The sequence below is a fragment of the Eubalaena glacialis genome, chromosome 1 (assembly GCF_028564815.1).
Source record: "Eubalaena glacialis isolate mEubGla1 chromosome 1, mEubGla1.1.hap2.+ XY, whole genome shotgun sequence".
NCBI lineage: Eukaryota > Metazoa > Chordata > Mammalia > Artiodactyla > Balaenidae > Eubalaena > Eubalaena glacialis.
Window position 1 is genome coordinate 168,707,355 of NC_083716.1, and position 26,903 is coordinate 168,734,257.

Genomic DNA, 26,903 nt, shown 5'->3' on the forward strand with positions numbered 1-26,903 from the left:
CACAGTCAAAAGGTAGCAGTAAGGAAGGAGGAAGGAGAGGGGCCTGGCTCGTTGGTGTTTAAGAACAGACCAAAGGGGGATTTTGCTGAGAGGAAACATGGTGAGCTAATGCTTGTCCCTGTACATGAACTGAAATAACCAAAAACAACAGGGTGGGAAGGTTTTTTCCAGTTCTTTTAAAGGAAATGTATTTCGAGTACATATTGAATCTGAAAATAATTTTCAACTCAGTTTCAAACCAATCCACTGAGCTGAAAGAAGAGATCAGAAATGAAATGAAATTCTGATATACATTTAATCTAATCTAAAAAAAATTGACAGGAAAAATAAAATTTCAGATGTTTTTTATTCAAAGGTTCTCAAAAGAAATAAAACAGAAAAAGCTAACAATCTGATCAAATGTACAGTTCAAAAATGTCTTTTTGGCGTTTAACAACAAGTCCTAGGAAAGAAAACTACAGAGTTATCTTGAACCGGACAAATAAGTTACCACTGGCAAGTTTGTGGCACTAGTAAAACAAAAATAAAAAATTAACTCTCTTGATCATATAGATATCTCTATGAAAATCTTTTTTTTTCAATCTGTACAAAAGGTCTTTCTTCATAAATTAATTTTTTTTATAATTTAATGGCTGTCTACTATGTGATGTTTAACTGATTTTTTTTCTTTTTTTATGTACAGAGGTTATGTTTCCCAAATCTTACCCAGACGAGTATGGCACTTAGTTCAGACATTTCTAGCAGCAGATTTCCCCTCCCCTCTAACTGAGTTATCAAATTTCTGTCTTAACTAATGCAAAAATATCAAGTAGTGAGAGACCCAGGTTTATAATGTACTAGGTACAAAGAGGGTGCTGCGTTCAGTCTGGACTTTCACGAAGCAGTAATATTCCAGGGAGCATAGAACCAATAATACCACAACTTTAAAAAAGGAAACAAAAACAAAAACAAAAACACACTTCTCTTATGACTATGTAATTTTCACTAGAATCTACACTTCTCAGAGCAGCAAGGACTTTTGAAACTATGAAATGTCACTGACATCTATAATCAAACACAAGCATAAATTTTAAGAACTAAAAAATACTCGAAAGAAATAACTGCTTAGGCCTAGCTCCTGAGCTAGGAAGGATTTGGTCTGTGGAAACAGGGAGGGCCAGCAACCTGTCCCAGCACAAAAGAAAATAGACTCTGAGGTAGATAACTGATCACACACAGTTGACCAGACAAGTACACAGTTTTGGAAGACAACTTAATTTACCATTGCTTTTCAAACGTATGCAATTGTCTTAATAAAAGAGCTTTAATAACAGTGAATTATCTTATATGTACTAAAGTAGAAATAACTGTGTATTTATGAATCAGGAATTTCATAGTTTCAAAATTGGTTTTTCTTTACACTTAACACTTGTAGTGATGACGTAAAGTGTGGCACTGCTTGGATCCAAATCTTCCTTCATGCTTTTTTGTTTGTTTGTGTGTGTCCATACATCAATTAAAATTATAAAACCTAAATCCAAAGGTACAAAAAAGGCACATTCTCCTAACCGCAAACTGGTCCGGCAAAAATAAAGAGCACAGAAGATGTGATGCTGAGACAAGTTGGAGCTACTGGTTACTGGCTCTTCGGTCTTTGGTGAAGTTACCTTTAAAAGTGCCAAGTAATTTTTGTTTCTCAAATTTACGTGATAGAGAGAGCTAGTAGCCAATCGTTTTGCTTCTATTCATATCTCAGCTTATGTTTGAAGATAAATCCTTACTTTTAGCTTTTGCCATTTCGTTGCAATAGCAACATTTGTGTTTTTTTTCGGTTTGCCAGATCTCAGGCGTCATTCTCATTCTAAAGCACTATCGTTAGTATAAAGGAAGGACAAAACATTCGGTGACTCCCTCCCCTCCCCCCACCCCCTGCCCCTACGCTACCTACACTAAATCTAGAACATCAAGTTAGTTGTTTTTTTTTTTTCCTGAAAAAAAGGCAAAAAAGACTTTACATTGCATCATACAGCAGATATCCTAAATCAGTCAAACTATCAGAGGAAACTCTTGGCGTACAGCCTTACAAACAATTTACCCTATTAAAAGTTCCCCAGTCAGAAAATGTGTTTCACACAAAACAGTTTTCCCTTCTTGCATTTCACTACCTTACACATTATGTGAAAAAATCATTAAAAACACCTACTACATATTTAAAAAAGCCAAAATTTCAGCAACTTTTATTGACTACCTTTTAAAAGCCCTATGCTGCTGTTTTACAAGGCATAATAGACCAGCCCATTTGGTCAAAGCATTCTACATCATTAGTTTGAACTAACTTTTACTGAAACAGCTACAGCATCAAAAGAGTTAAGGCAAATTGGAATTCATAGAAAAGGATAAGACACTTCACACTACGTGGAAAGGAAAATGGAAAGCTAAGAAAAGAGACACTGGCGGCAACACTCACACTGCAAGCACAGAACACCAGGGGTGAAGTTGGACTATTTAAACATCAGAAAGCCCATTTCATACAGCTGAAAAAAACACAAACGAAACACAAAATGAACAAAACCACAAGAATCCGGTCATGCACTTGGGTAAGTCTTCATGGTCTTTGTGCATACCCAGAGAATTGAAGTTTTCTTTTTCTTTTTTTTTTTTTCCTTTTTTCTTTTTTTTTTTCTTTTTTTGCATCATAACATTTGATAAAAATCTTTTTGTATTTTGTTGGTTTTTTTTTTTTTTTTTTTTTTTTTTTTTACTAAAATAAACCTGTTCAGGGGAACAGCTACTAGATGAATTTAAGGGTTTTATGCACCTTATAGAACTTATAGCAAAAATAGTTTTAGTTGATTTCATTATAAATAACGTTTTCAAGAACCTGTGCAAAACTGTCAATAATTTCCTAAAGCACAATTGATCAGAAAAATCCATGATTGTTCAGCCTTCACAACCTTCTTCATTTAAGCACACCCTTCTGTACACCTGGAAGAGAAAAATAAAAAAAAAAATGCTTTTGTACATTTGGTGTAATATACCAGAGCTTTGTCATCTCTTTCTTGTTTTAAAGATACGTGTTTGAGAAAGGCTCTGCTCATCGCTGGTGGTAGGCCAGTAAATGCAAACTCTGGAACTGAGGTCACTTTCTATGCCCCGAGTCCACCTTTCAAATCTGGGACCTGCAACATACTTCACCAGAGCAATCCAGAAACCCAGGTGTTCTAAGTCCCACACAGCTGTTTTACTGCAATCTGCATGGCAGAGTGACTAGTTTTGAGATCCGTGGTCCAAGTGGGAGCTGGGAGAACAATCTCTCAATCTAAGGATAGTCATATTAGATTCATAGTCAAGATACTGCTAATCTTGTAATGCTTGATTAAGCAAAATCTTATGCTATATTTCCTTTAGTTTGTGAGCATTAAAACAATATATATATATATTACATACAATATATATATATAATATAAAAATATATATATAAATGTATTGTAGGACAAATTTAGTACCTGGCATTGTCTGATAATGTTACCAATCTTTTGGCGGGGGGTGGGTAGGGAGGAAGAGAGAGTAAATATACATTTGACTTCAATATAAGGCACTGTTCTTTTTGGACAGAATACTTATCTACAAATCCACAAAATCACTGATTTTAACATTTCAGTAACATTGGATTCCCTGGCCATGACTGAAGCAGTGTGACCAGACCTGAGTTGTTTAAAGTATCATTTTGATACAAGAATCATAGACTTTCCTTGACTTGAGCCCTATAGTGATGGAGACCTTTCTCTCATACCTCACAGTTACTTATTGGGTTGAAAGGTATATGGAGAATGGTCATTAGACGTCTCTACAGCCACCTGCTGCTGACCACTCGCCTCCTACAACAAAGCAGAATAGATGAGACATGTGAGCAAAGAAATCCAAACTCTGTTACCTAGGTCGGACTGAGTCCCACATCTTAAAAACAAGCACTCCTTAAAAGTGATTTTCTTAATGTCATATAGAGCCTTCAAAGTTAATAATTTCCCTAAGAAGTTAAAATGTCTGATAGACCCAAAGAACCTCCTTTAACTTTTATGAGTTGCCTCTTCATATCAAGCTGCAATTTACCAAACAAATCTCTTACCCTTTGGGGGCCAGATGTGACTTGGAATTCAGTATTTTCAGATTTTAGAATCTGAAACATGGTATGCATATGCTGTACCTCAGAGACTATACCCAGTGGGGTCTAGGGCTGCACCTCATAATCAAACACATTAATAGGTCTGTGCTGAAAGGTATGAATATGCAGTGTAAATGGGGTAAAGATCTTGTCTTACATCAGTTCAGCTTGGGTTCTGTCACAGGTCAGGTTTTTTGCTAAAGTAGTTACAAGGAAAATTTTTCGTTTCAGATTTGTTTGTTCCAGCATTGCAGATAAGGGACTGTGGGTTCTGGTAACTGTGGTTATCAATAATTGCACAAATTTAAATCATTTAGAAGCAAACAAAACAAAACACATCCCACCTCCCCTGTAATCCAGCCACAGTCCTAGGGTTGTTTCTGGAATTGGAACCTATGGGATCTGCCTAGCAAGGGGGATCGACTGGGTTGATGAATTTCCTTGGAATTTCAAGGGTACTTTGCAGGAAAACACTATGCTTTCTGTCCAACTTGAATTCAACTGTCAAACTTCTTCCATATCAATATCATAACAGTATCTTCCATAACAAGAACTAAGAGTTATTTAGCTCTACTAAGTCTCTATAAAAACAGGTATGGTTTGTTCCTCATCCCTGTTACAGTTTTGAAACATTTTTTTTCAAGTATCTTAATGATAACAAGTTAATTTTTGTAATTATTATTATTGACATAATCTTTGGTACTAGGATTGCAAATTCCAGCTTTATCTTAATTTGCCTGTAAGCGTCATTTTACAGGAGACAAGATAGAGCCTTGAAGGGGTATGAAATGTGCTACAAGCCTAGAAAATATCAGTATTTCTGGGAGTCTTGGGGGTGTGGCTTGGATGCTGTTTACTAACTTGTATGCAGAGAATATTTCATAGTTGAAAACAACTCTAGGCATAGACTCCCTCTCAACTCGATTCTTTATGCAAATGTTTGACTTTCGATTGATTCTTCTTTGAGTTCTATTTAACCCATTTCTGAAATTACTCACTGCCAGAATGGCCACTGGACAGTCTATACCAACCTCCACAGGAACCGCCGGCGTCTGCACGTGTGTATACTGTGGCAAGTAGGCCCCCTGCACAGCTGACGTGGCAGGCATGTACTGAAAAGAAGAATACAGTCAGCATGGCCAACGACGAGCCATGGGCGACGGTCACTACAGTTTCTCGTCCTCGGTAATTCAGCATCACTAACGTGCTATTTTATTCTAGAAGGTCTCTCCCTCAAAGGACCTCATGAGTTTCCAGCAGCCCCCTGAACCAGTATCTAGAATTGTTTCCATAGGTGGAGACCCAAGAAGTAAATGACTTATTACATCTTTAGCAGGTCACTGAAAAATGGGAAATGGACCCTTGCTTTCCTGATGCCGACAGTCATCCTTCTCCGAAGGCAGGAGAGGTTCCTCACTGGATGTGTGTGGCCCTGGCTTAGCCTTTACAAGCTGCTTCTGCTGGCTGTGACTGTAAGCCAGGAAAATACTACCCTTTGTTCTTTTAAGCTACCATCGATATGGTCTCAATTAAAAGCCTTTGGCCATCTGACCATCTAAACACTACACATATCAACCCTGGAAGTGAATCTGGGATTAGTTCAACCCCAATTCCCAACTGAGTCCCTGGATTTGGAGGAAATAAGTCAATACTAAGATTGTGATTCAGTGCCCCCAAAATCCATACAAGAAGAAATAAGTGAGTAAAAATTCCCTGCCTTGACTACCATGAATCACCTTCATTTTTTGCTTCATGAGACCAGGTCTGACAGTGTGAATGAACGATACTAGTCATTAGGGCTAGAAGTGATCTTGTATGGATGCTATATTCTGATAAAGGAGAGATAGATACCCAGAGGACAGACTTTTAGTTCATCAATTAATCAAGAAATATCTGAGTACTTACTATGTGAAAGGCAATGTGGGAAGGAGAGAGGGGATCAGACATAATCTCTGACATTACAGAGTCTATAATTGATAAGGAAGACACAGGCTGAATTAATTTACCCTCCTCTGTTTGCTGAGACACATGATATTAATTTGCCACCTACTGTTCCGGTGCTGCCTAGTGACAGATGACTCATCTGCTGGGCCAGAGGGCTGATCATAGATGCGGGCTGTAGTGACATGGTGTGCTCCATTGAGGGAGTTAACACGGCACCCTGGGGAGTCAGAGACAGAGGAAGTGAGACAAACTGAGGGAGGGAGTGCAGATTCTGGAACCACCTTTTGCAAAGGAAATGCCTTAGTTTACTGAGGAACATGAAGCTAAAATAACCTGCCCTCAAACTTGCAAATGGTGTCATGATTTCTTATAAATGGTCTAGATTGTGCTTCCTGAGACTTTTTAAAAGAGCACCCACTTCACAGAAATCCTTCGGTTAAATAGCTCTCCCTTTACTTTCACTTAACTGTAAAGCAAGCTAGTCCACAGGAGAACTATGGGGTGTGACAGGAAACGCAAACTACTTTTGCCTGGCCAGGGTTACAAAATGCTTAATTTTTTTTTTAAAGTAAATGACAGTTGATGTTTCATGCAGCCACAAAACAATATACTATATTGAATATTATAAATACAGTGTTTCATTCAAAAATGTTAAAAAAATAGTCATTTGATTCAAGGTCAGGCTGTTAGGATCAAGATCACATTCTTCATTCACTCAGTGTTTCTCAGAACTTTCAACTGCAATTTGGTGCCAGGGGAGGGAAGCAGATTCAGATATGATTAATAATCCAATTTTAGAATCTCTGATTTCATTTGAAAAAATTCTGGTCATCAAAAATAAAATTAAATATAGTTAAAAACAGAGAGGAGGGGTGAAAAAAATCACCCATATAACCCAGCCTGTCTCTAATACACAGCTGTTAGCATGGTCAGGGTAGCACTGTCCAGATTCTGGTCTCTGCATGTTTTTACAGAGTTGCAACCAGGGCACATGAACTATTTCATATCCTGGGTTTTGCTTTTTTTTTTTTTTTTTTGATTGATTTATTTAATTTATTTATTTATGGTTGCGTTGGGTCTTCGTTGCGTCTTTGTTGCTGCACACGGGCTTTCTCTACTTGTGGCGAGCGGCGGCTACTCTTCGTTGCGGTGTGCAGGTTTCTCATTGCAGTGGCTTCTCTTGTTGCAGAGCACGGGTTCTAGGCACGCGGGCTTCAGTAGTTGTGGCACGCGGGATCAGTAGTTGTGGCTTGCAGGCTCTAGAGCGCAGGCTCAGTAGTTGTGGCGCATGCTCTTAGTTGCTCTGCGGCATGTGAGATCTTCCCGGACCAGGGCCCGAACCCGTGTCCCCTGCACTGGCAGGCGGATTCTTTTTTTTTTTTTTTTTAAATTAATTTATTTATTAATTTATTTTTGGCTGCGTTGGGTCTTTGTTGCTGTGCTCGGACTTCCTCTAGTTGCGCCGAGCGGGGGCTACTCTTTGTTGCGGTGCATGGGCTTCTCATTGTGGTGGTTTCTCTTGCTGCGGAGCACAGGCTCTAGGCGCATGGGCTTCAGTAGTCGTGGCATACGGGCTCAGCAGTTGTGGCTCACAGGCTTAGTTGCTCCGTGGTATGTGGGATCTTCCCGGACCAGGGCTCGAACCCGTGTCCCCTGCATTGGCAGGCGGATTCTTAACCACTGCGCCACCAGGGAAGCCCCTGGGTTTTGCTTTATAACTTAACATTCCATTATAAATATTTACCTTACTGCCTTGCTGTCATTATCATCATTTTTAATGATTACTTAATGGTACATTAATTGTGTATGAAATTCAATTAGTTCTATTTCTGGATTTTTGCATTTTCTCTAATTTATCCAATTGTAATATTCTTATGGATTATAGCATTCCTCTCACTTTTGCTATCACCTGATTACCTGAGGATGCAATTATTCTGATACACCCTACAAATATTAATGTTAGGTTTTTGGTATCACTGTACCTGACTCATCCCTTAAATACACTGTTATTTACTGATAAATTGATACACAATTGAGGGCAAAGATTGGTGTGCAGGTGCGTTAATGCTGGTTGCAGGCAGTCTAAATCTGGGTGGGGAGAAGGAATGAATCCTCAGGTAGGAGCCTTCTGCACACACCACTACTGTCTCAAAGTTGTTCAACTCAGCGATGTGTCTGCCTCTGTCTGTAATAGTTGACCCCTTCCCCCCCAAAGGATATAGATTCATGTCAGAAGTAGTTTGTTATTAATTATATTTCACAAGAAATTTTTTCCTTTAAAATTTTTAATGTGCAACATCAAAAAGTGTGTGGTAACATGGAAATGACTCAAAAGCCCAGAATATGCAGAAAGAGCTTCCTGCTCCTCTTCCTCATTCATCTGTAGGAGCTACTGCACTAGGAAGCCCCCAAATGAAAAGTGAGCTGATTTCCAGCATTCCCCAATAGGACAGCACAGAGTACCCGGGATGCAGATTGCCATAGGCGTTTGTGTGGCTTTGTGGGTGTACGTGTGCAGATGTGTGTGTGTATAAACATACGTGTGTATGTTTATACAGACACACAACACACATACATATAGCCTCAGAGAGCTCTTCTCCTGTGTTATCAACTAAACATGTTTTATCTGCTTCTTCAAAGTCATCTCAGCAACTTCCTGTTCAAAATGTGTCCCTGTTCTGCTGTTTCACATGCCTGGCCTAACACTGCATAATGTCCTCTTTAGGAAGTTGTCCCGAGAGAAATTCCTGTCTCATTTTAAGGCCAAAAACAGTGTGCTCTTCCTAAGCAACTGATCCGTTTTATAAGTACTGTGAACTGTATTGCTTATTAAGATTCCCACTTTGCACTGGTTACTAGAAAGCTTAGGCCAAATTTGCGGCCTCCTCATGGCAAGCATCTAGATTATTACATTAGGCATTCTTGGTCTTTTTTGTGATTTTGTTCTCCACCTTTATTTTTCAACTTTTAAACACATGTTTTAATTCCACAAACTGGATTTTACGTATCTCTGAAAAATACATTAACTATACTACCTAATAAGGTGAAGTGTAACTCACTCAATTTAAAAAATGTAATATATACATAAGTACAACACATGCTCGTGTCACTAAAGAAATCACCTTTGCTATTTACCAAAGTCGGTGTTACTACTTTAGTTTTTTTATAATTTCCATGGAGAGGCTAACACTAATGAAAAACTCTAGGTCAATTTTGAACACTTTATATTTGCATTAAACAGAATGTAAAAAATGAGAGCTATTTCATCCTAAGTATGGTTAAAAATTTAGCAATTTTAAAACTTTAAAATTTAAAAATTCAATGGAACAATCTCCTACGTTTAACTTCTCATGGATTGTGAATTCGACTTAAGGTCAACCACTGATTTATTTTAAGACAAGGTGAGTGCAAGTTTTATAATGAACTCATTCTCATATTTCATATTTAAAATCTCCCAAATCCTACACCATCTTTGGGCAAATGGTTTAAACCCAGAGAATGGTTTTTAACGTATACATAGCTTACTTATAAACTACAAAGCCATTAAGATGAAAAACTTACGGGGTGCTGTAGGATATATGGTTGCGGCTGCATCCAAGAAGGGCTTTGCACCTGGAAAAGGAAGGATTTTGGAAGAAACATTGATTTCCATTAGAGTGCTACCTATTTCTCTAGAGCTCTTTTAATCATGTTAAGATCTACAGAAGGGAAATAAGGAAACAATACTATCAATGATTAAAAAGATTAAGGCAGTTAGGGTTCTTGACAAACTGGTCACTCTGAATAGGATGAAATGATTATTTAAAACCAAGTTCCATTTGCCCACTCAAAAAGTATTTACAGAGTATCAAGCACCAAAGAGAAAAAGGAAGACATAGGCCCCACCCTCAAGAAATTTACTGTCTAAGCAAGGGAGATAAACAAGTAAACAACTCAAAGAAATAGTGAAAAGTATTACAATCAAGATATGAACGCAGGTGCTTTAGGAATACAGAGGAATGAGAATTAATTCCAGCACATCTTATTAGAAACTAATCCTTAAAGTATGTGCTTATTTAAAAAGAATAATCAAATTCAACCCCCTTTTTATACACCCAGGACATTAAATTTCAGAAATCTTGTCTGGCAGTCAACAATTTCTAGTTAGTGTGAAACATAAAAATCTGAAATCCAGATTTAGGAAATTAAACTTCAGTAACTAGATCCTGACATCTACAGTCAAAAGGGCATCTATACAGTAGACCCTCTGGATTGAGAAGTAAGATGTGAGAATCAGGTTCTGTGGCAGGAAAGAAAGCATGTGTAGTCTCTGCCACCCCAGAGAAAGACTATCAGCCCGTTTCTTGATGCCCAGAGCTTTCCTGAGACTATGTGATTTCAATATAAGTTACCCTCCTGTATCTCATCCGCTACTGTTAACTTCAGAGGTTCTACAGAGAGGATATGGGGAAGAGTCATGGGGGAAGAATGTATTATGATTTACCTTGATAGCAGAGCCCCGATACTTGTTTTCTCTGGTTTCCTTTGCCACCTAAGGCAGACCAAAGTTAAGTGCTTCTGCCTTGTTAACATTTCAGTTATCTGGACTGCAGCCTTTCCCCATTGGGATACTGGTGGTTTCTTGCAGATGCCAATTTCTCAAATCCAATTGTATGAGCATATAGTGGTTTAGCAGAGAAAGGCTTGCTCCAACATGAGTGCAAGGCCTTCACTGAATACATCACGGGGAGGCGAGCAGCTCCCGTTATAGACCCCAATTTGGGCCAGATGCACCCATTTTGGGTATAATTCCAGTGGTCCTAATAATCTAATAGCTTATATCATTACGGGGTTAGGAAGCCATGACATCTAATCCAATTTTCTTCCTTAAGCAACAAATCTGCTGCTGTCAATTTCTTTTCCTCAATTTTCCCTAACTATAAAATGGGAATAATAATCTATGTTCTGTGAACTCTTTATCATTGGTTCTTTATCCTCTTTTGGATCATGAATCCTTTTGAAAACCTGATGAAGGAAATAGACCTTTTCCCCCCAACTGACTGCACACATACAAGCGACATTCTGCAAACAATTTAAGAGAATCACAGACCACTTAAAGCCCATTTGCTGACCCCATTGGGTTCCTGAACTTATAGGGTTAAGAATCAGTCTAAAAGGTAATGGCACTGAGTGCCAGGCAATTGGAATGAATTTCCACATGTACCTTAGGGAAACACAGATTGCCTAGGAGAAGAAATCAGGCCTTTGTAATGAAATGTTGTTTCCAGTTAGGTCTATCAAATCTATTAACAACCCTGGTCTCCTAATTTTTTTCTATTCTATGAAATAATTCTGTGGCCAAAATGTTCACTGCTTTTATACTAAAGAGGGAAAAAGAGGTGGTGAGGAGAAGCATTCATAGCTGTAAATATCTATAGCTGCACACATTCAAATTAATATGCACAATCTTTCATTTGTCTGAGAATAAGCTTACTTGTCCCTATGTTTAGTGGTACACATAAAGAGGTTTCCAAGTTCAGATAGTTAAGAAAGAAGACTACTTTTCAACATCAGAAATAGGAATTGTTAATTAGGGAAAATGCACTAGAGCAGATCTCATTGAATCTCATACAGGAAAGGAAAACATAGAAATCTTAAGTTCAAAATCATTAAAAAGGCATTAAATAAGTGAGTGCTATGCCTAGCAGACTGAAGCACCAACATAAGTAACTTAACAACCCAGAGAGATAAAAGAAAATGAGTGACGACTCAAAGAAAGGAAGTGAAAAGAACCTAGAAGCTGAGGGAGGCTGTGAATGCTACTTTACAACTTCAGTTTTAGTGCATTTAATCTCTTCTCTTTGTTATCCAGAGCTACTTTTATGCTTTTCGACAGAACCACCTTTATGATATTGCTTACACTGACCAATCCATTATTTTAAAAAAGCAGAATGGATATACTCTTACCAGCCAGTTAATCTTGGATGTAAAGGATGATAATAATAATCATAGCTAACATTTACTGAGTGCTAATGATATGCCAGGTATTGTGGTGAGCTCTTTACATAGATAATCTCCTTCAGTTCTTATCATAAGCCTATGAGATAGAAACTATTATTATCCCCATTTTAAAGATGAGGAAACTGAGGCTTATAGAAGTGAAATAACACAGTTATTATTGTCGTTCCCTACCCCCAGAAACCAGGGCTACAATAACTAACTCAATTATTTTAAAAACAAGAATACACAGAAGTTTAGTTTAGTCACACAGGATCTCAACAGTCAACAGAAGTGTATTCCCATGTCTGTAACTGACTCCGTTAGAGTGCCCCTGTCTGGGCCAAGGCGGCAACCCTGTGAGAGGCACTCTGATACGGGAGGACAAGTACATGTGCACCAACACGGGGTTCATGGAGAATAGGAGCTACCCCTGCAATAAAACCAAATCAACATTACAACAAAGCGCTTAATGAGATCTTGGTTCTAAGCTGGGAGTTTAGGGTAAAGCCTCTTCACAAAATAACATAAACAGGGAGTCACCTCTCTTTTTTGGCCTCAAATCTCACTGCATTGCTCATTTCATGTTACCTAACAGAGACACGCCTTTATTTATTACCATGTTTACTTGCTCTTTTGTTGGTTCCTGCTGACAAATTAACAAAGGCAAGGGTGCACACCTAGTCTGTATTTTACCTAACGGCAATTCTCTTTCCGTTTCAATTTCTGGGACACACGGTGTCCAGCAGCAGGGCCTGTTGTGGAGGAAGTATTTGGGTTCATCCCAATTCTAAAATGCTATGGTTTCAAGGACTGACAACTGACAACCATTTCCCCTCGTTGCACATTCTCCTAAACATAAAAGTAAATCACTCTGTCAAATAAAAAGCAGCTGATTCTAAATCGGGTATCCAAGCTGCATAACATTTGACTTAAAATTTCATTATAAATGTTCAAAATTTTAAGACACATAAAAATGTAGCAGTGATTCAAGGTCGGCAAGTTGTCGTACTCTTGATGAATCCTAAAGGTACAAACCTGGTAGGCAGATACAGGAGACGCAATATAGGGTGTGATAGAAGTTTGAGTGATCATTCGGTTGGTAGCAATACTGTACGGTGAAGGATAAAATCTAGAACAAACACAAAAGCCTTTATTAAGTAATCCTTTAAATAGAATCATTCACGGAACAAACATCTGATATTTTCCACTTTCACATTTTCCCTCTAGCCATTATGTATTTATCTTAATGACATACCCGTTCTGTATAGCAGCCGTGGTTGGGTCATAAGTAAGTGTCATTCCAGCCTATGGGAAAGAAAAAGAAACATTCATCTGCAAAGGCACAAATTAAAAATTCCATTTCTCAGAGTCATGGCAACATAAAACAGTGATAGTTTAGTAGTAGTTGATAAAATTGAGAGCTTCCGTTAGACAAATGTAATTATAAACTCAACACGAGAATTAAGCTGTAGCTCGGCACTGTCCCATATGGTAGCTGTTAGTCACAGGCAGCTATTTAAAATTAAATGAAAAGTTGAGTCCCTCTACCATACAAGCTACATTCCAAGTGCTCAAATAAATAGCCTTAAGTGGCTAGTGGTCATCATTGGACAGTACAGATTCTAGAACATTTCTACTGGACGGCACTTCCCTAGACATTCTTGAACCAGTATGTTACTTAAAAAAACAAAAACAAAAGAACAATCCATTTACGATAAATATGGGCCAACATTCTTATTAAGAAATTGAGCTCTTTTTTTCCTAAAGACCATTATTATTAGGCAAAAAATCCTCAATGACAAATATACTGTTTATTTTAATAATATTTCAAGTAATTTCTGAATAATTTAAAATGTAAAGCTAAGAAACCGTGACATTAGAGGAAAAAACCACTCGTGCATTTCTTACAGCAATTTAAAATGCTCTTTTACTTTTTATGTAGCTAACTGGTAAACACAGCTGTTTCCATCATCTATGTGTCCATCGGGAGAATCACCACTCTTAGCACGGTATCCACCGGGAAGAGTTTTATGTGACATTATCTGGATTATAAAGTTTTAATCCTGGCACCTATTCTAGAAGTGTGGCGGCCAAGGCAAGATGCTGCTTGTGTAACCATTCACGTAGCTTTCATGATCACACACCCCACTGAAGTTTCAAGAGAGGACTTACAAGTCTCACCTCTCCTTCTCTATGCCACGGTCGTCCATTAGGGATGTATTTGTTTGGGTTCTGTCTCTTCTTCTGTCCTCCATCCGCAAACTTACACAATAAAGGTTCTGTAGGAGCTGAATAAACAGGGAAAAATAACAGGAAACCAAAATTTTACGTGTGTACGAGTGACAAAACGCAGTTGAATTTTTTTTATTTTTTAAAAATATACGTGTGTGTGTGTGTTTATTTATTTATTTTTGGCTGTGTTGGGTCTTCGTTGCTGTGCGCAGGCTTTCTCTAGTTGTGGCGAGCGGGGCTACTGTTCGTTGCGGTGCGCGGGCTTCTCATTGCGGTGGCTTCTCTTGTTGCGGAGCACGGGCTCTAGGGCACGCGGGCTTCAGTAGTTGTGGCACGCGGGCTTCAGTAGTTGTGGCTCGCGGGCTCTAGAGTGCAGGCTCAGTAGTTGTGGCACACGGGCTTAGTTGCTCCGTGGCATGTAGGATCTTCCTGGACCAGGGCTCGAACCCATGTCCCCTGCATTGGCAGGCGGATTCTTAACCACTGCACCACCAGGAAGTCCCTGAATTTCTTTTTTAATAGGAGCAGTGTTGGTGCTCTAAGGGAATGGATAGAATACTTCAAGGCAAAAGTTCACTCAGACCCTTAGGAGATGATCCACTGGTGAAAAATACTGTACAGAAAATATATTAGTTATGGTGTTCAAACCAGAGTGTAATGAAACATTTCAAGAGCTATTTCGAGGAAGCAATGGCATTTTTGGATTCACTTCTGTACTTCTTTAGGTGCAGATACTCTTCTTTTCACTCTAGGCCCTCTCTAATTCCATTTCGGTAAATCTTCAAATGTGAACAGGATTGTGTCACCCTCCCCTCCGCCACTTAAAAATGCTCCCATAGCTTTCCATTACGATTCCTCGGAGCAGTCTTCACCTCCTCCAGTAGAAAACAAGCCCCCCTTTATACTGCTCACACTGTATTTTTATTCAGAGCATTTATCACACTTTGTGAGTGTGGCTATTTGTTTGGTGTCTGTTTCCCCTCTAGAGTGGAAGCTCCGTGGGAGCAGTGACTTCTGTTCATCACTGTTATCCCCAGTGCCCAAGTAAGTGTCTGGCATGTTGCAGGCACTTTCTACATCTTGGATGAATCAATGAATGAATACAAATAGGTCTTATTTGTTTATTTTGGGGATACAACATGGAAGACAGCTGTTGTGAGAAAGCTGAAAGCACCTGCCCACCCTATTTAAAGGTTTTTCTGGGCCTTTAATCATCCCACTTGGTGTTGCTTTACTATACATCTGCCTCAAAAAAATGATCCCAAGAAACTAACAAAGGAAAGCAAAAGATGTATAAGATGCACAGACTCTCTTACCAGGGATACATATTCATTAGTTAAAAAAAGAAAAGAAAAAAAAAAAGGCGATGACATTGTAGGCCACCCATGACTTTTCCTGTTTTTAAAAAAATTTTTCTTGAATGGAAATAGCAGTGTATTCCTCAAAGCTGTGCTTGTTTCCGTATGTTTCTAGTTAATGTAATAAAGACAATCACACCTTCCTGTCTGGCTCTCACATTCTGTCCTTTGTCTACCGTGGAACCATGATTACTACTTTCAAGTTCTGTTTCAAAGTTCAACAACCATGAAGAGAAAAATATTACTTGTGGAAAATTTATTCCTTTCTCCTTTGCCTCTTATTATCCTAATTCATCTCTTATTTTATATCACTATTACCCACCCGCTAATGACAGGGTGGGAACAACAGTGCCTCTCTATACTCCTCTGCCGAAACACAAAATGCACCCAAAACGCAACTGCAATTCCTCCTCGAGGCTGTCAGGGCCATGGTTTGGCAATCCTTTTTCCTCTCCCTGGTGTGAACTGCTCCAGAGGGATGGGCTGGCATGTGAGCTCTCTGAATGGCAGCTGTAGTACTATGGGTGCCAGGAGGTGAGAGCAAAACTGTCATGTGTCTGGTGAGATGCCCCGGGCTTCCCTTCTGACTCCTACACCTCCCCCACCCGCCGATTTCCAGAAAGAGGAACTTCCATTCTTCCATTTAAGGCAAACCGGGTGTGATGGAAGATGGACAGGGGCCAAATCCTACATTCCTAAACTACATTCTCTGTCTTTTCAAAAAAAGATACTGACTTTTGGAAATTTCCACCTTCACTAACAATCACAGAAGGTAAAGTAAATGGATGCAGTGAAACAAGAGAGCCTTCTAACCCCTGATGATGTTTTTAATTCTACAAGTGGGCCGTTCAGGGCCAGATGGAAATGAAGGCCGAGAGAAGACAGCATTCAAGTGGAAGGAAGGAGAATGCCTGTCATGCCGTAGTGGGGATGCCTCATCCTTGACTTCTAAGGACAAACAGAGAACCCGGAAACAAGATCTCACTCTCCACCGACCTAGAAAGGTCCTTATGGCATCAAATGTTTTCTCCAATGATGTCTGAGGTTTTAGGAATCTGCCTCCCCATAACCTTGTGGAACAAGAGAGAGAGATTAAACTCTGTGGTGCTGACACTTTGTGGGGCTTCACTTTGGGGAACTGCTTCTATCTAGAGGCATTATAAAGACTAGCTCCTAGACCGAAATTCAAATAAAAAAAAAGTTTACTTGGCACAGCAAGTGATGCAAATGCACCATTTTCCTCTATTAGCAGAGAAAGAAGGCGACCAAGTCGGACTCATTCTGGAAGTTCACCGGGGCTGCCCAGGCAGGCATGAATGGAAGCAGCTGGGTAGCCATCCCTGGCGAGTGCCAGGGCTGCACATTTGCTGAGGGGCCAAACAGGCCTTCCCTATCTGTGGGAAGGCGCTTCCAACACATTTTTATTCATCTACACTAAGCTCCGTCAAAGAAAAAGCAATTTCAGGCAACAATCAAGCCTGCTAAAAACGGAGGTAAACATAAAGTGAGCGATGACATGTTTGCAAATATATCATTTAAAATGAAACAAATGGAACAGAATGTAGTTGAATCTTTCAAAAATGACTTACATTTGCTACATGATTTTGTGCTGTCATTAAGATATTTTCCTTCCTCTAAAACCAAAAAGGTAAGTAGTTAAAACAGTTTGTCTACTGGCAGGTGTCCTGTATCTTAGGAAAATTAATTTCTCATTTTAAAGAATTATAACCAGTAGAAATGACACAGTTTTTAGATAGTTGTTGGTTCCTTGCTTCTGGGGAACAGGAATACCCCAGTATTCTGTGTGTGTGACGCAATATAAAATTCTAACAGCTTCTTCCCTCTATTACAGTTTTCTCTGGTCTGTTTAGCAGTTGAAAGTTTTACTGAGTGGCTACTATGTGCCAGGTATAGTGTGAAGAACCAGGGATACAGTGGTGAATAAAACAGGGTCTTACTTCATAGTTCTTGCAGTCTAATGGGGACGAGAGCATCCCCAATCTTTTAAGGCCATTTAGCCATTTATGGGACAGAGCACTGTTTACTGAAATGTTTGTTTTTAATAAAAACGCCAAGCAGAAGTGAAACACTTCTGATACAGGAACAGCTATATTTCTTTTACAGCTGCCGCTCCTTGAACTTGGATGACATGAGACACAGCTTATACCTAAGCATTCTTGATAACCTATTTATTACAAAGATTGTATCATGTGTGCCAGGAAAGCAACTATGTGAAGATTTCTTTAAGACATTTATGTTACCATTAGATTGAGCAAGAGTCAGAGAATTTCAGTTAGATTTTTGAATCGAAAACCAAACTTACATATCCAGATCTGTGTCATGGCCCTCTTATTTTTAAGTGAGTGCAAGATGGTTACAGAATGAGAGCTCCTTATTCGACTGGCATATGCTGTGGCTTACTCGACCAGGGAATAGTCTCCAGTTTGCATTTGGAGCCTAATACCCAGGTTCCAGGTTAAAGACTGGGAGATGCTATGTGATGTCAGCTTTTTCTACATAACAGATCCTTCAGGTGGCCTCCTTGATTGTTCTTTGTGGAAGGGAGGTATTGAGGAGGCCTGACACGCAGAAAAGGACATGCCATGAATACTTGTAATATGACTGTGATCAACAGGTAAGTTTGGGTATATTAACCTTAAAAAAAAATTAGTTTCTAACCGTCAACCTATATCCTCTATATGGTAATTTTCTAGATTAGTAACTCTTCACCTTATTGAACAAAACAATAATTGCAAAGAGTTCTAACAAAAACATTTATGATACAATGTTTCATAAAATTACCCCTTATTGATTGATTCTGCCAAATATGCAAAGTATTCTAGGCTGAATTTCCCTTAATGAATCAGGATCTTTGGGGTTTGTAAAGGGTGTGCCTCAGATGTCTTGTGAAACCTCTCAGGTCAGATTCTCGTCCTTAACTAGCCAAGACAGAGAAGTTATTTTCTTGTTCATCAGAACCAACAAGAACATGTACCTCCAGAAGCTTAACTATTGTGGTAGAGCCACATGCAAGCACTGATCTGATATTTTGGGGGGGAATCTCTTAAGAGCCATCTAAGGTAACTGCATTACTGGATTCTCCAATGTGCCCTCCTCGACAGGGACGATCTTTTACCAATGCCTGATGGGTGGCACTAACAGTCCCTCCTAAGCCATAGGGGTGACGCCCACGATGCCTCACTGCACATCTCTACCAAGTCGTGTCCCTACCCATCTTCTGAAGCTCAAACTCTACAGTAATTTGCGCTCAACTGTCTTCCCTGGACACCCACATGAAGCATCACTTCTAGAATGCCTGCTTTGACTAAGCACTGTAGTTCATGATTACACCTCCCAGACATCCTCCTCACTTACCTAATCCAACCGCTCAGAGGACTACGAGTTCTCTGTATTTGTAACAAAGTGGAACTTTTCCTCACCAAGTTCTAACAGCTGGAGAAACCACTACTCCCAAACTCCCATTCTTCTAGCTATGCAGTATTTTATCCCAATCAACAGTCTCTAAGACATAAACTGCCCTTAATAGAAGCTCTTCTATCAGTTGTAGAAAAGTAGTCCACTCAGCAGCCGTAATTAGCTTTCTTTCTGAAACTGTTGGCTACTTTCAAGACTCCTCAACTAACGACATGCAAGAAACTATCCAGGGCTCTTTTAAAAATTTCAACCTAAGGATCCAATAAATACTATCCCTTATTTGTGTGCATGACATCACTTCCTGTTTCAGCACCCTATTTGTTTCTAACCAAACCCTGCGGTCCTCTTACCACAGGGCAGAGCTCCGGCTTCTCTCTGCAGATGCCTACACTCCCACGCCTGCTCTGTTAGGTTCTGTCTCTCCTCCTTTCCTGACCCTGATAGAGTAGTTCCATCTCCCACTCAGCTTTACTTATCAGTAAAATAATGGTTAAACAACATTCAAGCCAGGTTAAATAGAAAACAAAAACGCAATACTTCCCCATCACTCCAACATAAATATTTTAATATTCTATATTTACTACTCTTCTAAGTCTATATTTATTTTTCATTTTTGCAATGATAGGGCCTTTTCTTCTACCATTTACATTGTGGACCTTTCTCTACCTTGTTATAGAATTTTTTCTTTTCTTTAATGGTTACATAATGTTCTATTTGAAAAGGGATCATGTATAGTTTCTTTGTTCTTATAACACTGTATGAACATCTGTGTGTGTTATCTTTTTTATCTCTTTGATTCCAGTGCCAATATAACTAACACCGTATGAACATCTGTGTGTGTTATCTTTTTTATCTCTTTGATTCCAGTGCCCATGCGATACTGGTGGTCAGATTCTACGATGGTTAGAATACTGGCTCTAGATTAGTCTCCCTGGGTTTGAAATTTGGTTTTGCCATTTACTAGCTAGTGACTCCAGGCACGTCTCTGGTTTCATAATCTGTGAAATGGGGATAATAAGAGTACTTAAGATTGTACAAAAGATTGTTACAATTAACATACATAAAGTGCACAGAACAGTTCAATGAATATTAGTTACTATTATTTTATCACTATGACAACAGGAGGAGCTCAAATTTTGAGCTATGGCTCCTTCTCTTACCTTTCACTTATCAAGATAAATTCTCGGGAGAGGAACTTCTGGTTCAGAAGTTATAAACATTTTTAGGGACTGGCCTGTTTTCCCTGGAATTTGCTTCTGTGAGATTTAAGAGCTGGCTATAGTTGCTGCCTTGGCTTCACATAGAATAAAGAAATGTTCAAGCTGTAGTTAAGGATGAAGTTACTGGCAAATGCCTTTTAGAAAACTGTTTTCATAGTAACACCTACATCTTCCACCCAAGATCCTTATGCTTTTATAAAATCTTACTCCACTATTTATTGTTCCTCTCTGGCAGAACCTGATAGTGGAAAGGTGTAAAACTGATTGGAGGGGGCCTGCTGTAGGCTGGGTGTGATCCATGGTGGTAACAGCTGCCTGAAGGTAGCCTCCTCCTAAGCCTGGCACGGCACTCAAAGGATCTCCAGCTAAAACAAACAAAGGCACACTTCTAGTTGAGGTCCCTTGTCAGTTTTTAAAAACTAGATTTCCCTCTTTGGTAGAGAATGAGTTGGAGTTTTGGATCTGCAAGACAGCCCTCACCCCAGTGGCCTCCCAGGATGGTTCCAGCACTTTTGCTTTCATGGCAATGATTTACTCGTAAGATTCCAGCCCTTGGAGGGAACATCTCAACAATACATGCATTCAGACTCTGCTCTACTGTACATACTGGGTGAGAGAGACATGAACACATCACGATCCCAAAGGTATGATCACATTGTCCTAAAGGTACCAGGAACATTCCACATGTCTTCAGGTATTTCTTTTGTCCTAGAGTTGCCAAACGTTTCTGTTTTTAACAGAGTTAAAAATGCTTAAGCCAAACATTCGGGAAATGAAACGGGCAATAAAAACCCTTGAAAGATTTCCAGGCTTTTTACTAGTTTTGTAACTTTTCCCCTAAACATTACCTTTTCTGCCTCCTGGCATAGGACAAGGCCCTAATAATTTTACCTATACACAGAACGTTCCAGAATGTAAGAGCGGTTTTCAAGCCCTGCTGGGCACGTACCCAATCTGAAAAGTCAAAGTAACACAGAAAGTAGATGTAAAACAAGCTGAGGTCTTTGGATGGAGTAGGCCAGCAGTCACATATGCACTTCACTGGAGCTCCTCCACGACACAGGCAAAGCTTTGGGCGATGTGGCAGAATGATGCCCGCACAATACTGGGCATCTCACAAGCGCTCACATATCCAGTGAAAAGACACTTCTTTCTTTTTTTTAAAAACTCTCTGCCCTTAGCACACAAGGGCAGACTCCATTCACGTCATGGAGAGGTCCAGAAAGAGAGATGTGACCATACTGCTTCCTGCAGCACTGAATATACACGTGGCCTTTGTCCATGGGGTGTGTGTGTCGTGCATGTCTCCCACAGAGGCAGAAACAACGGGTGCAGGGCAAGCAGCCCTAGGAGAGTTCCAGCTAACATGCCATGTGCATTAGTCTTCTTGGAGACTGTACTCTCTTCCAGGAAGGTACTGGAAGAATATTTTTCAGACAAATCCCTGAATCATGGTCATGAGTGACAGTGTTTTTGCCTTGGGCACGTCTCCTAATTTGGACATCAGTTCTACCCATCTCTTGTTTCTAACGTTCACTGTGCGGGAAACCACCACCATCCTATTTCTCCATAATGGAATTTTTATCAAGCAAATGGGACGTACTTATTTTAAACCTCTGTGGAATTCACCTAGATTGTCTCACAAAGAAGTCATTGCTTCTTTTACCCTTGTTGGGGTCCTCCCAAGCAAATCTGACTTACTGCAAACCAGCTAGCACTCGAAATCAAGGTAAATCCAAACAAAGGACAATATTTCAACATTTTCAGGGAAAAATGAGAGACTGAGTGGGGGGAAGGACAGAAGGAACGGCCTTCTGAGCAACTTTTTTTTTTTTTAACACAAACTATAATGTATACTTGAAAATGTGGTAACATCAGACACAAAAGCACAAGATTTTTAAAAAGTGATTTCAGAAATCAGATTGTATAAAAAACTGTGGTATAGTGGATCTTTATGGAACTCTAAACATATACTACATTATGTACCAGGCCCCAGGCCAGGGTGGGGTATGCCAGGCATGGGGGAACCCAGCCACATCACCCTGGTATGAAAAGAGTGTGTTGGCAGATGGATGGGTGGCATCTGAGAAGTGACAATTCATGCGCACAGCTGACCTCTCTGCTTTGCCATCTAGAGACTTTCTTAAGAGTGTCATGCGATGAGTTTACGTTCAGTTTACTGTTCATCGCACTGTTCACGTGATGCGTTTTCTTTTCAGTCCTCAAAAGAAAGTGTCTTTTGGGGACTGTGTCTAATGTAGGTTTCTTCCTATACTTGGCTCCAGTGTCACAGGCAAATCGCCAGTCGTGCAAGAATCGGAGTACTCTGACACAAACCATCCTGGATAATTCTGCTTATGCCAGCTAAACAACTTGCATCACTAAATAAACCATCCTCTGACTGTATTTATGAAATGTTATGTCTGCCTAGCAATGAGCCTACGTTATTTAAACATTAAAGTGGAGGCCCATTCAATTTACCCTTGCCTGACAATATTTTTGTTTTTCATCTGGTTCTACTGAAAATAATCATATGCATTCCACGGGGAAACCCATGTGACAGCAACCATTCCGGTAATTGGAAGGGAGACAGCAGCATCTAATAAACAGACAGGTAGTCAAAGATAATTCTTGTATTGTGTGTACAAAAAACAATCCAGAGAAGTTGAAAGTGGTTTCAAATTCCGTTGTGGGTTCTCGAGTCCACTGGAGACTTGTTTTGGGGAAAGGTTGGGTTCACTGGAATAGCATGCTTCCCAATCCTGCATTGTACGTTTCAAACTCCTGCCAAAAAGTAGTTCAACCTCACTTAAAGGCAAAAGCTATCCAAAAAGGCCATCAAAATAGCCACGATTCTTGTGATGAGCTCTATGTGAAAAATGCTCTTGGAAACCGCTTGGTGACCTCTGCTGGTATAGGGTGATGCACAGGTTTTTGGTGCCTACCACAAAATTAAAATATAAAACACAGCCCTTGCCGCTAAGAACATGCAGTCTAGTTGGGAACCAAGACTAAAACATGTGAGAGATCATCAAACATCAGAAAATGGCATAAAGTTAAGTCCTGGTTCAGAATAAAGAGAACAGCTTGATGGCACAGCTGTCTTCCCTGCCCGGACGCTCTCCATGGAGAAGGAGCCCATCTGGTTCTTAATGCTCGCTTTGACACTTAGCACTACTTGGAAGAAACTATTCATTGCAAAGGTGCAGAGAATCCTACAATTATTTGCGTGTGGTTTGGAAAACAAGGTCTTTTTCTTCCTAGAATGGGTGTGACCAAGAGTCTTCAAACCTACTTCAAAGAGAACAGTTAAATGACACAACCATGAAGTCCTTTGGAGAAAAAAGGAAACTGTCCAACCTCAATTCGTGACACCCTGAGACCTATTTCATTCGGGGAGCTGGCAGATCTTATCTTAGACTGATACAACATCAAAACAGATGTGTGCTGGGGTGTTTTTCCTTCTCGAAATCTCCTTGTTGCATGCAAGAATGAGCTGAGAAAGTAACGAGGTCACAGGTGGGTGGGCGAGCAGCCCTTCGAAGGGACTAATATAATACTCTGGGGTTCTGCCTATGCTGAGGATGGCATGGAAAGCGAGGACAACACAGGGGGCAGCTGTGTGCAGGGGCCTTGGAAGGCCCCGCAGGGCAACGTTGACAGAAGCCTCCCACGTATGAAATTTCTCCCTTGTCTTTACTTGGTTGGAAGGTAAAAACATTCCCCTCTCGTTTCTTTTTTTTTCTTTCAACTCAAGTGTTGTGGATGGAAAAACAAAACTGACTTAAAAAACAGAAAAGGAAGCTCTTTCACAGGGCTGAGTTCCTTGGAAGAGCGTACTTCAAGGCCTTGTATTTTATGTTTTAGCTCAAGCTCACATATAGCCATGCAAACAGTATGCTGTCAGATTTCGGTATTAAAGGATGCAGTTAGTCCGTGGTATCGCACACACTTATAAATAGATTCTCTATGAAGTGAGACTCACCTGGATACAGAAAAGTAAAGTGGATCCCTAATCATAATCATCAGCCATCCAGTTAAAGATGGAACCTTGGAGCTACAGAAGAATAAATACTGAACACTAGTTACACATGCACAAATGGAAACGTCTTCTAGTTTGTGGTCAGCCGCTTGCACGCTAGCTTGTAAATAGGTAGTGTTGTCTTGGTGAATAGTGAAGTGAAATTTATGCAAAACCAACAAACAGTTACTGGTGCTTAGTATGGTTCAAGTACTGAGCTAGGCATGAAAACAGAAAGATAAGAAAACAGTCTCTGCCTTCGAGGAGCTTAGTTTAGTGCACTGACACGTGTAAACATGTTAAATGCTGCCGTACAGGTGGGTGTCCTCAGGGCGCTATGCAGACAGTAACCCAATGGCAGCAGAGGAAGCTGTTGAAAGGGCAAGACAGGACAGCCTGATTAAAGGGAAGTGAAGTCATCTCCTTAGGATTGGGGTGTGGGAGCAGTTTAGGGAGAGGGCTGAGCAGGCTGGTGAAAACTGAGAGCTGCTATTTAGGTTAGGGTGAGAGGCTGAGTGAGGAGCAGTGATGCTGAGGGTCTGATCAAGCTGGAGCCCACTGTATTTCAGACCCGGTTTAGTGGGAGTTAGAGGGGGTGTAATGTTGGAATGAAAAGCTCCTGAGGTGCAGTGTTTTCTTGGCCAAGACAACATGGGGCAGAGCAATGGGAGGAAGTGGCCACAGAGGAGTGGATGGAGGGGCCACAGAAGTTGAGTCCCGGCACTGTAAGGGGGAGGGGTAACACATGCTGACAGATATCTTCCAGAACGAAGGCGGGAGCTAGGGTGGAAAGTACCACAGTCCTCCACGGATAGGACTGACAGAATATTTATTGAGGATGGTGATGAGGTGAGTTAGAGGATGGCTTCCTCATCCAAGAAGGAGCGGCTCCTGAATGCTCTGCAAGTCACACACCTCCTTACCACTGGGTCTGCTTCCATTCATATATATATATATATATATTTTTTTTTTCCTAAGCTTACATTTCATTTTTTTTTGAATTTTAAAAGAATTTTTTATTAGAGTATAGTTGCTTTACAATGCTGTGTTAGTGTCTGCTGTACAGAAAATTGTATCAGTTATACATATACATATATCCACTCTTTTTTAGATTCTTTTCCCATATAGGTCATTACAGGGTATTGAGAAGAGTTCCCTGTGCTATACAGTACGTCCTTACTAGTTATCTCTTTTATATATAGCAGTGTGTATATGTCAGTCCCAGTCTCCCAATTTATGCCCCCTCCCACCCCGTAACCATAAGTTTGTTTCTTTATGCTTCCATTCATATTTAAACAGCTGGGAGAAGTGAATTTTGAAGTCTTATTTGTAGATCCAAAGAAATAAACTTTAAAGAGCTAAATGAGTTTTTTGTTCTTGATATAAGAGTCACCACATCCTACAACAAAAGACTACTGATACAATTTTAGACAAACAACATACCAGAAACTCCGGGTGGTGTCTTAATGAATTTTCCATTAAAATGACCAATAACGGCTTCGCACTTTTCTGTTGATTCCATCCTATTCATACATAAAAATAAAACACGTAAATAATCAGAGATATCTTAGTTTTCATTTTGTTCTGTACACATGAATACAATCCTATAGGTTTATTGGATACAAATGAAAACTAACAAAAATGTGAATGATAGGAAAAAGTGGGTTTATTCTTTTATTTAACTGTTGTTTGTGTGCTTCCATAGTAAAATAAAAACTTGATAACCACACAGTACATTCAGAATCATAAAATAAATAAATTATACAAAGAGTGTTTAATATCAAGCATAGGAAATGTATAATTTTTTCCCACTTGTAGAAAAACTGATAATCAATACACAATAGCTTTGTTAGTCATGATCGTGAATTAAAAATAAAAATACCAGTTTAAAATACTAGTGTATTTAGTGCTGCTGGGATATTGGTCATTTTAAAGATGGTCTCCTTTTACATATTCCAAAAAATGACAGACTCAAAAGTCATGATAAGAACTGGTGTTAATCAGAGGATGTGTCTTACAGGTTTTTCTCATTAGCTTGAAGTTTAAAATTAAATTAGTGAAGTCCATTATGTACCTTCTTTGTCATCCTGGCTTTAGAGGAGGAATTAAAGGATGGAGCCTAACAACTTATTCTACATCTGCAGGTGGCTAAGAACACCTGAGAAACCTTTCAGGGGAATTAAATCATTTTGATTTATTTTTCTTTAATGGAAAAAACACTGAATAATGTGCTCAAAATGCACTACGCTCCTGGACTACCCAGAAGAGTTGCACCTTGGTTTTAATGGGTGGTTTTTAATAGTTTTTAAAAGCAATAGAATTTAATTGGGTTCTATCTTTGGATACAGAAATGAAAGTCCTTGATCTGCTTTCAGAAGAACACCCACAGAGGGACGATTTTCAGAGGGCGCTGGGCCTTTCACTGTTTCACCTGGGTCCTTTTAACCCATGATGTGCACACTGGGGATGCTGGCCTTGGTGACTTTCCACCTGTAGAATATCTTAGTTTTATTATAAAATCATCTGGCCTAACAGAAAGAGTAATGGACTGAAAGCCAGAAGAACCAAGTACT

General features: G+C 39.7%; 1 protein-coding gene across 8 annotated transcripts in view; it reads right to left on the reverse strand.

Moving 5' to 3' along the window:
* Positions 1-809: 809 nt before the first annotated feature.
* Positions 810-26,903, reverse strand: part of RBMS1 (RNA binding motif single stranded interacting protein 1) — a 214,114-nt gene continuing 188,020 nt past the window's right edge. For 5 of the 8 annotated variants that reach the window (XM_061184469.1, XM_061184462.1, XM_061184498.1 and 2 more), the window contains exons 6-15: positions 25,774-25,853; positions 14,237-14,352; positions 13,320-13,369; positions 13,100-13,193; positions 10,569-10,616; positions 9,647-9,697; positions 6,192-6,302; positions 5,173-5,253; positions 3,773-3,857; positions 810-2,964 (exon numbers count right to left, since the gene is read on the reverse strand). In XM_061184469.1, the coding sequence (XP_061040452.1) occupies positions 3,780-3,857; positions 5,173-5,253; positions 6,192-6,302; positions 9,647-9,697; positions 10,569-10,616; positions 13,100-13,193; positions 13,320-13,369; positions 14,237-14,352; positions 25,774-25,853 (709 nt within the window). In that variant the 3' untranslated portion in view covers positions 810-2,964; positions 3,773-3,779. The remainder of the gene's footprint in view (positions 2,965-3,772; positions 3,858-5,172; positions 5,254-6,191; positions 6,303-9,646; positions 9,698-10,568; positions 10,617-13,099; positions 13,194-13,319; positions 13,370-14,236; positions 14,353-25,773; positions 25,854-26,903) is intronic. The other 3 variants (XM_061184478.1, XM_061184517.1, XM_061184508.1) reach the window with 3 other exon arrangements.